This window comes from Anthonomus grandis, chromosome 10 (genome assembly GCF_022605725.1).
Source record: "Anthonomus grandis grandis chromosome 10, icAntGran1.3, whole genome shotgun sequence".
NCBI classification, from domain to species: domain Eukaryota; kingdom Metazoa; phylum Arthropoda; class Insecta; order Coleoptera; family Curculionidae; genus Anthonomus; species Anthonomus grandis.
In genome coordinates this window covers 6,896,777-6,912,076 of record NC_065555.1, presented here as the reverse complement: position 1 = coordinate 6,912,076, position 15,300 = coordinate 6,896,777, and the positions used below count along the sequence as shown (strand labels likewise).

Sequence of the window (15,300 nt, the reverse complement as noted above, 5' to 3'; positions counted from 1 at the left end):
CGTTTTCGCTCATTGGTCCTCCCACCATTCCAGCGCATCTCACCGAACGCACATATACAGGAATGGCAAAGGAATTATAGTAGTTCTAGCTGAACAATCAATTCCAAGATTTTATTATTCATTCAATCCAGATAGTGCATATCCTAGGATTATCTCCAACTACTTCTAGAGATGCGAGTGCTCTTTATCTATGCTTTAACTTGATGTCGAGTTTGCTTACGTCCAAAAAATCTGGGCACTAGAAACGCTCAAATTATCCTATTAGAAAACAAGAGGGAAGAATTAGGATTAATCGTTAAATTGGGCAATATAATAAGGTTGCAACAAAACATTATTATTTGTCGGCATAGTCCATTACGTTTAAATACCATAAAAAATGCGACTTTAAGAACGTGCTGACGCAAGTTAGTGCTGCTATTGAGGCGACATTTTAAAATTCAGAGCAGATTTATATTTCTTACAACTAATGCATATTACAACATCATTTTATCTTAAACATTAATACTCGTCATCGTCATCATTATGTTTGTAGTTATGAGCTAAAAAAGCAAAAATCACCGCTGTCACTAGCAACAGGCTGGCAAACACGAAACAGTTGATTGACTAAAAATTAAACATTCACTAACAAATATTTAATTAAATTTCTCACCTACCTCTTTCTGGAACAACAACGATGTCTCCTGGATGAAAATACTCAAACCGGTACCTATAAAATAGCTAAAAAATATAAACATGCCCAACATCATAGCTTTCGACGAATTGGGAGCCTCCGAATAAGCGAACTCAAACCCGCTTATCCAGAACATAACGTCCGCTATGCCGATGACAACGTATTGAGGTATTTGCCATAAAATGTGGACTTTGTTGGGATCTGTTACGATAATTGGACGGATCTTGCGCTGTTTCTGAAAGAAAAAACAAGGAAAAAACAAAGTTGAGTTTTGCTGCTTTAAATGAGCTATTTCAGACCATCAACTGGTTAATTAGAATTTAGAAGCAGATGAAGGTGAAGAACCGAAAGTTGAAGATAAAGAAATAGAAGCTGATGAGTCACAAGACTCTCCCTGAAAGTTCTTTTATTAAGTTAAATTTTAAAGACTGAAAAAAAGAGATGCAGTCTACAGCTCTTCTACTTATTGAAATACTTAAAGCTTTGCATGAAAGAGGAAGGGATGCAGTCTGATGAACCACAAGACTGACAAGAATTGATGAAAGCTCTTCTATTAATTTAAATTTGAAAGAAGGCAAATAGGCAGTAAAACCTCTTCTACTAACTGAACTTTGAATCAAGTCGTAGACTCTTGGTAGAAGAAAGAAAGAAGATCTGCTGTTTGTTGTACTATTTAAAATTTGGGTCAATACGTGGAGCTTTGGCTGAAAGAGAATTTGGATGCTACCTAATGACCCACAACACAAACAAGAAATGATGAATAAGCTCTTCTATTAACTGAAATTTGAATGAAGACACAGAAATAATGAAGAAATGTGGCCTACAAAGTAGGAAATAGACGTTAAGAGAATCTATTTCACTAACTGGAGTTTGAATTAAGTCGAGAAGTCTTGACTGATAGAGAAAGGGAGACAATCTGCTGAGTTGATTAGATAAGACATGGAGCCCTGGATTACAGGTGAAAGATTGCAATATGTAATATATAAGAGATAAGACACAAAATAACAGTATTCCATCTACTATGAAATATTTAGATGCAGTGGGTGAAAATGGCCATGCAATAGCATCTTTATTTGCAGAATATTTTTCTTCAGTCTACTCTCCTGATGAGTTTGATGTTCAAGAATTTACGCAGCCTGATATTGCATGTTCTTTTGATATTAATGAAATGCATGTACAAATATCTGAAGTCTTATAGAAAAGTTAACCAATGTCAATGTTAATAAGGGCCTGACTGTATTCCAGCTGTCTTCATAAAACACTGTGCTTTTGCTTTGGCACATCCACTATGGCTGATTTATAATTTGTCTTTCAAGACAGGTAGTTTTCCAATCTCATGGAAGTTAAATTATTTGACTCCTATATTGAAGAATACTGATCAGAGGGATGATGTAAAAACCTATTGTCCTGTTTCTATGGCTTGTCACTTTGCAAAGGTTCTTGAAAGTTTTGTCACAGATTTTTTATCAGAGAAATTTAAAAACATAATCTCAACTAAGCAGCATGGGTCCATTACCACTAATTTGTTGCTTTACCAAACAGCTTTGTCGGGGGCCTTGGAGAATAGTATGTCAATTGATTCCATATATACTGACTTTTCCAAGGCCTTTGACAGGGTTAATCATTTTCTCCTGGTTACGAAATTGTCACTCTATGGCATCGGTGGTTGTCTTTTGGCCTGGTTGAAGTCATATCTGTCTGGAAGAACACAGATTGTAACGATAAATAACTTTTATTCTAGTCCTTTTCCAGTGACTTCAGTGACGGAGTTCCTCAGGGTGCCCATCTTGCCCCTTTTTTATTTAATCTTTTTATTAATGATGTTCATTGTTTTGATAATTGTAATGTGTTACTTTTTGCTGATGATGTTAAGATTTTTAGAACTATAGACAGTAACTTGGCACATCATGAACTTTGTTCTGATCTTCACAAATTTGAATTATGGTGCAAGAACAATAGAATGGTCCTAAATGCTAAAAAATGCAAATATATTCAATTTACCAGGAGTTTTAGTCCACCATTCCATCAGTATCATCTAATGAGTTCACTTATTAAGAAGGTATCAGACACACGTGATTTTGGGGTGCTTTTTGATTGCAGACTAACTTTTTGAAAACACGTGTAATAAGGCTTACAAAATATTGGGTTTTATTAAGAGGCACACTCATGATTTCAGCAGTATTGATTCCATCAAACTTCTGTATTTTTCATTGGTTCGCAGTCAACTTAAGTCGAATTCATGTATATGGTCAACTTATTATGCTAAATATATATACTTGTCTTATAATGCGTCTTGAAACAGTTCAACGTAAATTCATAAGATACATTGCTTACAAGCTTAATATTCCTTGTATTGATATTAATTACAATGAAATGTATAGATTGCTGAACATTGAAAAGTTGGAGACTCGACGTAAAAACTGCGATATTGTCACAACACACAAGATTCTTAACAATGTAATGCAGTCTCCTCAGTTGTTGTGTCAGCTTAATTTAAATGTTTCTTCTACTAAAGTGCTCAGACAGACTATATTATTCTACCTTGAACAAAATCGTACACTGTATGGTGAAAACTGTGCAATAGGTAGAATGATGATTAACTCAAATAGTGTCAGTATAGATTTGTTTCATTGTTCTCTGAGTTCACTTCAACGAATTTTAAAATCTGCTTAAGTGCAATATAATTTTATATCTTGACTTTGCTTAAAGTGTGTCTTTTTTTATTGTAGTTATTCTGTTTTAAACCATTGTTTTCCTTATATTTTATTTACCTGTTATTTATGCTAGATATTTAATGATGTGCTTCATTGCGATATAAAATCTTATTTTATTGAATATTTTATATACTATATTTATTTTGTAAATTGGTTAATTACCGTAATATTACTGAATTGAATTGAATATGCAGAATCACAGGATAGATGGGAAGGAGAAGAAAAATTGTTCTGCCATTTACTAAATTTGAATCTGGATGTAGAGTGAAGCAGAGTACAAAATCCTGCCTTAATACACTTACCACATTAATTAAAATAGTGTAAGTTGCCCCCATTTCCAAATGGATTCTTGACCACGGAAACAGCGTGACTTTGTAAATTCCTACTTCTGAAAACTTAACGATATCTCCAACAATGTTAAACTGCGTCACATTAGGTTTGACTGTATGCCTATACTCTACGATATCATAATTTTCATTTGATATGATTGTTCTGAAACAAATATAGTGATAGTTTGGAAGAAGATTCTGGAGGTTTCCCAATAAATTTTATTTAAGATATTTGCTTCTTTGAAGATCAAAGGCAAAATTTGTGATATTTTCAGTTCTTGTGACTACATTGGTCTTATATACCTGAGTAAAGGTTTGCCATCTTTGCTTTTACTCACAAAGTCTATGAATACATTGATATCGTTGTCAGTCAGGAAAAGACCGAATGCTCTTTTCTGCTGAATATCCACAGTAAAGTTTTTTTCTTTGCAGCTCCTATTGGACTTGAAGGTGAAGTTGGTCTAAAAAGCAGAAATCTGCTTTTGTTCTGCTTCAAATGTTGCTCAGTAACGTACCTCTTTAGGTATTAAAGATGCCTTTATTCTTTGGTTCACATAGTATTCATGTATGTCAGTATTTGAAGGTATGTTAGGATTTGATGACCAGAATCTACAAAAAATACACAAGGGCTTTCATAACAGGATATTGCAGCAAAATGATGAAATGAATTGAGTTAAAAACTTTTGTATTTTTCAGAGATGATAATCAATTTCATATCCAAGGAACAAAGAGCAGCCTAATAAAATAGTAAAAAAATTAACTGCATTAAAGTTGACAGATTGGAAGCCTCAATATTCCAACCTACCTATACTCACAATCAGTTGAATCATAGATCCTTAAGTGAGCTTCTCCAACAGCAGGTAACCGTGGCTCATAATATTCAACGATTAAATATAGGCAAGCTGATATAATAAATGCTAAGGCAGCAATGAATCCTCCGCATATCATTCTTCGTAGAGGTCTTCTTAGGAGGCGTACTTTTCGAGAAAAAACTGGATATATGAAGCAGTGAAACACCGGAATTAGAAGCAGTGTGATGCCAGCTTTTACGGCCTGGAAATACATAGACAAAGTTACCTTTAAATGACATATAGAGTGGAGTTATTAACCGGCATTATAGAAGTGTTAATATTGCTTCCTCTCCATTTGAAGGACATCCTATACGACGACTGGGGCCACCTTTCGCTCAGATGAAAGAACATGTAAAAGGGTGATAATATTAAGAAAATCACAAGCATTCTTATTGTCCTCTTAGCATATCGTACTATTCTTCCTCCATACGAGTGTCTGGAACGATCCAACCAATGATTGTAGACCCGATTTGGTTTTGTAATTCTTGAATGGACAGCATACTAGGAAAAGAGTTTTAGATAGTAAACAGCATTCTCATAAATACTTACAAATATGCTCGAACCCAAGCTCCATACAAAGCCGCTTTCCACTCTTCTTTTGCGACATTCTCCCAAGTTCCACATGAATATTACTAAAAAAGGAAGACAGGTCATTCGAAAAATCAACTGACTGATTAGAGAAGAGTTGATATGGTTAATTCTGTCAGGATATACACAGCATTTCTGCTACTACATAACCTAATGGAAACTCTTGAAGATCCCTTGGCTCAAAGCTTATCAACATGCTATCTGAACCACTGATCAAATGAAAACATTTTTGAGCAGGATTTACATCACATAGTTCATGTGGAGTTTCCATAACCTTTGATTGTATCTTATCAATGCAGTCTGTCCAAGGATCAACCAGTTTATCAAAGATCTAACATTGGATTCCACTTTCTTTATCTTCATCTTAATCCTCCTAATCTACCACAAGAGGAAGTAAGAGATCTATCCTCTTTTTATTCAAGTTAAAGCCACGAAACCCCCATGCACTCAGCAATATATTATGCAGAAATAAGAGGATGTTAATAGGTTGATTATCCTAATTATCCCCAGATGCACAGAGAGTCTCTAGCACTATATACTTTAATGGGAATGATTGACTATTGCTTAGCTCTAAGCATACCAGCATGCAATCTGAACTAGTGATCAAAGTAAAATCATTCGTAGTCTACATTTGTCATCTCACGAAACATAATGCAACTAGAGGTTGGTCCAGGATTTACATGATTTACAAGCCATAAGAATCCTAACAAATTGAAAACACACAGACTCATGTCGACCACACTTTAAAAATATTAACCTTCCCTGCTACAAACATACAACAAGCACTTCAATATGTAAAAAGCAATATTGCTAACAGATCTACTCACCAATTAATTCATATTCATGATACAAGAAACAAAAAATCAAGCTCTGATTCCCCAACTTTAACTCAAAGAAATTTTAAAATATTATCCATCAAACTTTTTAAGTGCCTGCCAGATGAAATAAAGTATGCCCTCTAATAAATTTAAATTCACAATAAAAAATGCTTGCTTCACATAAGTCCATATAACATACAGGAAGTCTTGGGGTTTGACTGGGATACATGGCCTGCAAACTAATGCCCAGCCTAGTTGAGCCACTACTAATTTTATTTATTCCTATTTTGTACTATTTATTTATGTGTTAGTATATTGGCGCTATAAATATTAAAAAATACATAATTTATAAAAAGTTACAATATTTTATCCCTGTTTTACTAAGTAAAAGCTTTTGTAATTGATTTATTACTTCTTAGTGTTTTAAAAATTATATATGTTATCGATTAGGTCATAACATTTTGTAATCAATCTATTACTTAGCATTTTGTTACTGGTGTTATGTTTGATAACTATCTTATTAACAAACTAAGTTGTTTTTCTCCCATTAGTTTGACGATGCTTAAACATGATTGTATTGTAGTTTCTACTGTACAATTGTAGTTGTATTTTTTGCAAATAAAGATTCATTCATTCATCATATGAGGAAGCATAATGCAATCAAAGGTTGGACCAGGATTGACATTTATATAGTTAGGATTTACTCCTAAATAGTTCATGTTGAGTTACCATGTCGCTGATTCCTCCTTATCCATGCAATCTGTTTAAGAAACAACGAGTATCCAACATTGGATCTTAACGACCAATAGACTTAAAAACCAACCATAGATGCAGGATAGAATTTAATTCTTAAATGTTCCTTGGGATGGAAAGTTAGGCATTGACAAAGGAAATTGGAAGATATTGACGACCACCTGAAGCAGCTATAAAGTACGAATAAATTTTACGTTGTTGAAAAAATGTGATGATCCTGGTCTTGTACTGAAGAACCAGAGTACAGAGTCATGATTCATAATAGATTTAAGAAGGAAAAAGAGAAACAGCTCAAGAAGGTCGAGAAAATCAAAAAAAGCTGAGGAAGGTTGAAGAAAATGAAACTTCAGTCTCTCAGATCATCATCAGAACTACTTACTGAAGGATAAACATATAAAAACAGTTAATGTAGCAAAAAATCCTATGTTACACTGGTTCTTCAATACACATGTTATGCTGTTAACTTCATATCCTAAGTCCTTCAGTTTGAAAAAGAAGTATATTGCGGCAATAATGCGTCCAAAAGGAACTTCTTGCTGAAAGAACATTGTCAAAACTGTATTTTTATTAATATAAAGTGCTTACTTCTGGAAGACTAAGCTGATCAGCAGCAAAAGTGATAATGTTGGGCCTAAGTATTCCACTAGCAAATGATATCGCTAAAAACAAACAGTACTGCAAAGTTTTCCGCATGGCAAAAATCTGGACGTTATGCGTTTTTCCCACTTCGTAGTTTTTTGAACAAATTGTTATTGACATGAAGGAGAGCGCTGATAAGCAAAAGGCAAAAATAATCGTGAATTTTCTATTGAAACATGCGTCCGCCATCCATCCGCCCAGAAGTGCAAAAGCATACGTTAGAAGTATAAATATGTAGAAAACAGTTTTAATTTCTCCACTGGTTCCCATCAGATCCTTTTTGAAATAATTACTTAAGGTACCTGTAATAAAGGGACGAAATTAGCTTTTTCTAGAGATGAAGATGAAAAGAATTCAAACTGACCTGCCAGACAAAAAAACGCAACATTTTCCAATAAAATACAAATAACCACCCAGATTACTGCTCGTGGAAACGGTAATGGAACACTCTAAAAATTGTTTAAGGCACTCTCCCACTTCCTCTTAACTCTTTCAAGTATACAAACCGTATTACTTCGCCGAACACTGTGTCTGGGTGGGTCCATTAAGCTCAATTAGCAACAAATAGTTCCCTTGCTAATTAATACTCAATCCACATCAGTTAAATTAAGTTTTGAGAAGTAATGTTTCGATTAGCAATTATGAAATGTCAAACTTTGAAGTTGACAATTTTTTTTAAAAACAATTATATATTTCGGCAATAAATTACATTGTTAAACTTAAATAAACATATTCTCTAAATAGTGCTTTAAGCACTGGTCTTAAGAACCTTAACCTATGTATATTACAATTCAATTAATTCAACTGTGATTGTAAAATAAGGGCCAAATCATGTATAAATGTCTTTAACAAAATGAAAAGAAAGCTGGATCTTGTATTATCTAATATGCAAATAACTAATTTAGAACACTGTGGTAATCAAATTCTTGATGAAGATCAGTACCATCCTGCTTTAAGTATGGTTTTACTAATATCTTTGAATCACATAAAAAATCATCATTACATTAACTATGAATATATTTATGACTATTCAATGGGCGACTTTTATAGGTTGTATACATTATTGAGGGAAGTTAATCGGGCAGAACTTGAAAGGGCTGACAATGTTGACAAGTGCACTCATGTGTTCTATCAAAAGGTTTATGAATGCTTAGACCTGGCAATACCCAGAAAGAAAGTTAAAATAGGCACTCGAAAACTCAAAAGTTTTCCAAAATACTTCTCTCAAGAACTAAAGAAAAATATTAAGTTAAAGACACATCTGCATAAACAAATTAAAAAAGGCACTGCCAATTTTCAAATTAGGAATGAATATAGCAAAATTAGAAGTACAGTGAAATATCAAACTGCACATGAGCTTCGAACTTATCATGAGAATATCGAGAGAAATGTCAAAAATAACCCAAATAGCTTTTGGGATTTTGTCAGGTCTGGGCGTTCAGGACCTGGTGTTCCGGCTGAGGTATGCTATGGGGAGTGTACTGTTAGCGGTGCTCAGGAAATAGCTGACACATTTGCATTATATTTTAGCTCAGTATTTCAACAGTCTGAAAAACCTAACTTTGATAAATCTAGTGGCAACTTGTCATTCTCCAAGATCTCTGAAATGCAAATTGAAGCAGCCATTAAGAGATTAAAATCAAAAAAGGCCACTGGCAATGATAGTATCCCCTCATACATTTATAAACGTTGTTCTGATATCTTGTGCACTCCATTAAAAACCATTTTTAATTTGTGTCTAAAAACAAACACATTTCCAGAATTGCTTAAATATGCTTTGGTTACTCCAATCCTCAAATTAGGAGATAATTCTTTGGTTGACAACTACAGATCAATTAGCGTTCTTAATTCTCTCGCAAAAATTTTTGAAAACATTTTATACCAAGATATTTTGAGCTCTTTCCTGAATAAATTCTCTCAGCAACAACATCGATTTCTACCAGATGCCTCAACTGTCACCAACCTCAGCACTTTGACTGAGGCAGCTGCCAATGCAGTAGATAGCTAAGAGCAGCTAGATGTCGTCTTGACAGATTGTGCAAAGGCTTTTGATCGGGTTGACCATGGGCTGTTGGTGAATAAGTTGGGTAAATTTGGTTTCTCGCTGAAAGCATGTAGGTTTATGGTATCTTATCTTATCGGAAGGCCTCAGCAAGTTAAAGTTGGTAAAAAATTGTCAAAAATATATATAGTAACATCTGGGGTGCCTCAGGGCAGTAACTTTGGGCCTCTCTTATTTCTAATTTTTCTGAACGATTTGCCAAACTGTATAAAGCATGCTAGATGTCTCGTGTTTGCTGATGATTTTAAATTATTTATGCACATAACATCTCTTACTGATTGTCTTGAGCTCCAAATTGATTTGAACTTGGTAGCCCAGTGGTTCAGAGAAAATAAAATGTCATTAAACAACCTTCACAAGAAAAATGCAATTTATAAATTTTGATTACAAAATTGATAATTTATCCTTAACTAGGAAAAGTAAATTTAGGGATCTGGGAGTCTGTTTTCAAACAAATCTCAAATTTAAGCAACACTATGAAACTATTGTAAACAAAGCATATAAGCTTATTGGTTTTGTAATAAGAAATACAAAACATTTTAAAGAAATAAAATCAATAATAATTCTGTACAACTCACTGGTCAGACCGATCTTGGAGTATGCCTCAGTTATCTGGGCACCTAAAGCAATGGTGCATATTAATATGATTGAAAGGGTCCAAAAAAGATTTTTAAGATACCTGTACTTCAGAACACATAATGCATATCCTTATATGATCTCCTATAATAGTATGCAAATTAAAATGGTACGATTGAGTGTTAGGTGTAATATGAATGATGTCTTATTTATTTACTACATAACTAACAACTTAAAATATTTTATTTTATTTATATATTTATTTTACAGGATCAACCCCATTACAACAGTAAATTAAATAAAAAAATCAATTGAACCTAACCATACTTAACAGTAAAATACTAACTATTAAGCAGTAATAAAGCCTACTTATAAATGTAAAATACCGAAAATAGTTTTATAACTTAAATCAATATAACAGAATTCTAAAAATACTAAAAACATACCCTACTAAAGTATAATATTCAGTATTGCACTAAAAAAAAATAAACAATTTCTCTTATTTGACTCTTAAATCTAGATAAGGAAATGCCCAAAATTTCAACCTCCCTAGTATTGACAATTCTTAGAGTTCTTTTAATAGGAGCATGTAATGCATAATTGGCGCTATGAAATGATGATGAAAAGACACGATACTGCCTTAAATTCCTAGATGGAATATTAAATTGTATTGTCATCAGAAGTTCTGGACAAATTATCTGACCATTCAATAATTTATACAAAAAAATTAAATCTGCATATATCCGTCTTTGTCTCAATGTCTTCATATCAAGCATTTCTAAAACAATATCATAAACATGATCATCCGGAATTCTTATTCGAAGTTTATAGAGACAAAACCTAATAAATTTGTTCTGAACTCTTTCCAAGGACAAGCAATTATTCATGTAAAAGGGCGACCATATCACTGAGCCATATTCCAGCAATGAAACAACCAATGACATGTATAACCTCTTACAGGTCTCTATAGAAAATTCTTTACAGTTCCTTAGTACAAAACCCAGATTCTTAGAGGATTTGAGAACAATATTGTTTATGTGTGCATTAAAGTTTAAATGAACATCAAACGAGATACCAAGATCTTTAACTATGCTCCAATATTGAAGTGTACTTCCTTGAATGTTATATGAAATGACAACCTTTTTAGTTCGCTTGAGAAAACTTATATAATTGCATTTGCTTACATTCAAAAACAAATTGTTGTTAACACACCACTCATTCAATCTATCCAAATCACTTTGCAACAAAATCTGATCAAGTATTGATACAATCTCTCTAAAAAACTTCAAATCATCAGCAAATAAAAGGAAGTCACTGTTCTCAAAACAGGCACCAATATCATTCACAAAAATATTAAAGAGCAAAGGTGAACAGTGCCCACCTTGTGGAACACCTGAAGTGACATTAATATAGCTTGATCTTGCATTACCTATTCGTGCCTGCTGGGTCCTCCCTGACAGGGAATTTACAAACCAATTTACCATAAGATTAGAAAATCCAAAAATATCCAATTTTTTTGCCAAAATACTATGGTCAACTCTGTCGAACGCCCTGGAGAAGTCGGTGTAGATTACATCCATCTGACATCCCCTCTCCAAGGCATTCAACAGATTCTGCTGAAACACTAACAAATTAGTCACAGTAGACTTTCCAGAAATAAATCCATGTTGTTCGCTAAGTAACAACTCTTTACAATAAAAATATAATTGATCATAGATAAGACTGTCCAGGAGCTTCGGAATGGCTGATTGTATACAAACACTTCTGTAATTCTCGATTTTGCTATTGTCGCAAGATTTAAAAATTGGCATTACAAAACTATGTTTCCACAAGGTTGGAAAAATTGCAGAATCTAAAGATCTTTTAAAAACTATAAAAAGAGGGTATGAAATAGTACATACACACTTTATTAGAAAATAATTCGGAATGCCATCGGGTCCTGAATTAACTTTGGGTGGCAACTTGGTAATTTTATCAAAAATCAACCCAATGGAAAGGGTGGGATTAGGAATGGTCATATTTAACTTTGCTTGCTGATTGATAAAAGTACCATTATTGTTTATATTATTAATAGGACTATAGACTGTTGAAAAAAACTGGGCAAAACCTTCAGCTATCTGTTCACAGCCAACGAACTCATTATCATTATAATACATTAAATTAGGAAGTTTATTATTTGATCTTTTATTGTTTATGTTATACCAAAAACTTTTAGGGTTAGTGTAGAGTAGTTGGTCTAAGTTTGAAATATAATTATCATAACAAATATCAGTCAAAGTTTTACATCTAGCCCTAATGTTTGAAAAAGTAATATAATCTGCCACATTATGACTGACCCTGTAGCATTTGTGTGCAATTTTCTTTAGCCTAACTAAATATCTTAATTCAGCTGAAAACCAACTAGGAAACTTTGAAGTTTTGTATCTCTTTAGGGGAACAAAAAGTGCTATAGCCATATCCAATATATGATAAAAATGTGAGACTGCTATATTAATGTCTGCTGAGCTTAAAACCAAGTCCCAATTAATTTCACATAAGTAATTATTAATACCAATATAATCACCCATTTTAAAATCATAATAAAACTCTACATAGTTTAAATTCGACTGAGTTTCACAACTAAAATCAATTTCAAAATTATACCCTTTGTGATTAAATGACCCCTCAAAAAGACAATCAACTGCTTCCATTACAGCAAGAGTTTGCTTGCTTGAAAAAATTAGATCTAAATAAACAAGCCTATCATTTGGAATTGTAATATTCTGATAAAAACTCAAACAAGCATAATGCTGACCTAAAACTAGACCCGCCGAGTTTAAAGGACAAGTCACTACCACACCATTGTTGTCATTCCCCCAACTTGAATCAGGTACATTAAAATCACCAAAAATATAAAAATCACAGCTTGAATATTCTTGCCTGAGAATGTCAACAGTATGGCAGTGACTTTCAGATAAGTTAATTGCAGAATTTGGGGGAATATAAACTCCCCCAATTATAAAGCTAATACTACCAATTCTACATAATATATATAAGAACTGTTCTTTAATTAATGATCTATCATTTGCTGTTCCTAAAATCAATTTGAGAATAAGAAATAACAATCTTTTCCAGTGTTCACCCTCAAGTTGTTCGCCATTTAATAGAATGATGCAAGAATGTAATAGTTATATACAAAAATATGATATAGATCTCTTCAATATTAGTATTCGCCAAATTAAGACTGATTTTGTATCCTTATCTGATTAATCATTTACTTGTTAATCTGTTCTTTTTGTTTTTGATTTTTAATTGTAAGTAGGTGTATTTTATTAAATGTTATTAGTTTTAGTGTAGGTTTGGTTTCATCATTATTATTGGTTTTCCTTTTTCTTTCTGCAAGCCAGTAAGCACTCCCACATATAATTACATTTCAAATGTGTTTGTAAGAGTATAAATAAATAAATAAATAATCAAATTCACATTAAGCTAATAATAGTCATCACATATTCTCTATTAACAAACTGTAGACAAGTTTTTCTTTTCAGTATTTCTTATTTTGATTTCCATTTTTTCCAGATAAAAATGCAGAGAACCAAACCAGACATAGAGCAGCAAGTGAAGAAGAGAACAACCGAGTCTGAAGATATGAGGCAAATAAATCAAAAGATCCTAAATAAGGAAAAAAGACAAGTGAAAATACAGACCATCAGATGAAGATATGTCTTTAGAGTTCAAATGTAAGGCACTGAAAGAAGTGACACACCTTAGTAGTGAGAGAAACACATGGAGGATATCTCCTAAGGGAGAATGAAGGCAAAGCGAGTTAGAGCTGCTGAGTAGTCACTGAGAAGATGGAAACTAACAGTCTGAATGGCAAAAACAGTACAGACAATGAAACTGTAGACCAAGAACATATCATTGCTCAGATCCATTATTAAGAAAAACCTTATGTCAATGACAGAAGATGTAGTACCTACATCTAAATCCTTCCAAGAACATGCTTCTAGAACTTCGAAACTCAATGCATAAATTATGGAAGAGAACTATGCTGTTATGATCTGGTTTACTGAGATTATGTCATAAAAATAAATCAGTGTAGATTAAAAACGTAAAGTAATTTCTTGCAGTATAATATATTCATAACACACTTGGTAATATTATAGTTGTTTTCATTGGTAATTGTTTATTAGTATTCTGAAACAGACCAAAAATGCTACATCCTGCTCTGCTGATTTTTCTTGCTCCTTGTCCTTTGTTTTCTTTACTCTATAGGTCTGATTATTGTTGGTTGATTTCTTCATATCACTCTTTAAACATTTCTCTTGTCTGAGAGATTAATTGGAAGAACATCTTTGATATTGTGGATATTTGTTGATATCTCCAGTCCTAGAGAACTAGAATCCTAGCTAAAAATATGGTACTTTAAGAACAGAAAGAATTACCATGGATAGAACTTACCATCATTTGGACTGTGCTCGTTTGTTTTCATCCAAGCAAACCGAATTCCTTCTTATTTTCCTCATGGAATCCATGGTTTTTCACAAAAGGATTTGATATCTAAAATAAACAGCCATGTTCATTGTTTACCTTTGTATTGACGGTCGAGGTGACAGTTGACTGATTGGTCTTAACCACACATAAGGCCGATTGTGGATGTCACCGTTACGCCGTTTTTCACTTTCCTGTCATGAATTTGATGTTTGTTCGATCGAATATTTTTTAAAAGTTAACTTTAACCATCAAGTTACCCTTCGCAATAATTAGTATAATAATTATTATTATAATAGCAATAATTTTGAAACGCCTCGGTTATTGCCGGTGCAACCCGGTGTATCCACCGGTAAATTCTGAAAAGCGCCCAATTTCCTTTTTTGACAGATAACTAAATGTTAACTTGTGGAATGACGTCACATGTCACGGTTAACTTTAAAATGTAGAAGTTAACTTTATCGGGTGGATGGAGTATCAGATAAAGTTAACTTTATAAAAAAATCTTGGTTTTTGACATAAATTCTATCAATAATTTTGAATATAACCTAGCACTGAAAAAGCTTCTATCCCTCGACATATAGATGGCGGTAAAAAACGATGTTATGTCCTCGAGACTACCGGAGTGTCAGGCATCTGATATGTCATATAAAATACCGCAGTTTTTCAATGTTCTTTAGCTTGTAGAGGCTTTCTTTCTAGTAGTATATATACGACCAAGCCAAGCTCAAATAAAAACACCAAAAATTCATCTTTTGACAGTAGCACGTGGCCCTAATAACGTCTCAAAGACGAAGAAGAAGAAATGGGACATTTATAACTTGATGGTT

The 15,300-nt window shown here is 33.2% G+C and overlaps 2 protein-coding genes across 2 annotated transcripts; both read right to left on the bottom strand.

Annotated features, from left to right (window-relative positions):
• Positions 1-428: 428 nt before the first annotated feature.
• Positions 429-11,471, bottom strand: LOC126741273 (peptide transporter family 1-like). The gene is made up of 12 exons (XM_050447656.1): positions 7,869-11,471; positions 7,727-7,811; positions 7,309-7,664; positions 7,103-7,259; positions 5,114-5,196; positions 4,823-5,065; positions 4,519-4,766; positions 4,229-4,322; positions 4,017-4,174; positions 3,687-3,876; positions 654-905; positions 429-603 (listed from the first exon to the last, which is right to left on the bottom strand). Exons 1-12 carry the CDS (start codon positions 7,905-7,907, stop codon positions 499-501), a joined length of 2,010 nt encoding a protein of 669 aa, XP_050303613.1. The 5' UTR covers positions 7,908-11,471; the 3' UTR covers positions 429-498.
• Positions 11,430-14,589, bottom strand: LOC126741363 (uncharacterized). Its single transcript, XM_050447755.1, has 3 exons — positions 14,441-14,589; positions 11,521-14,388; positions 11,430-11,453 (listed from the first exon to the last, which is right to left on the bottom strand). Exons 2-3 carry the CDS (start codon positions 12,688-12,690, stop codon positions 11,430-11,432), a joined length of 1,194 nt encoding a protein of 397 aa, XP_050303712.1. The 5' UTR covers positions 12,691-14,388; positions 14,441-14,589.
• Between the last annotated feature and the right edge of the window lie 711 nt (positions 14,590-15,300).

Bases quoted from the DNA above. Each gene is read 5' to 3' on its own strand.
- LOC126741273 (XM_050447656.1), bottom strand. From the start codon at position 7,907: ATGGACCCACCCAGACACAGTGTTCGGCGAAGTAATACG. The intron at 7,812-7,868 runs GTTTGTATACTT...AACAATTTTTAG, and splicing joins GTGTTCGGCGAAGTAATACG to AGTGTTCCATTACCGTTTCC. The intron at 4,175-4,228 runs GTACGTTACTGA...TCTGCTTTTTAG, and splicing joins CATCTTTAATACCTAAAGAG to ACCAACTTCACCTTCAAGTC.
- LOC126741363 (XM_050447755.1), bottom strand. From the start codon at position 12,690: ATGGAAGCAGTTGATTGTCTTTTTGAGGGGTCATTTAATCACAAAGGG. The intron at 11,454-11,520 runs GCAAAAAAATTG...ATTCCCTGTCAG, and splicing joins GAGTTGACCATAGTATTTTG to GGAGGACCCAGCAGGCACGA.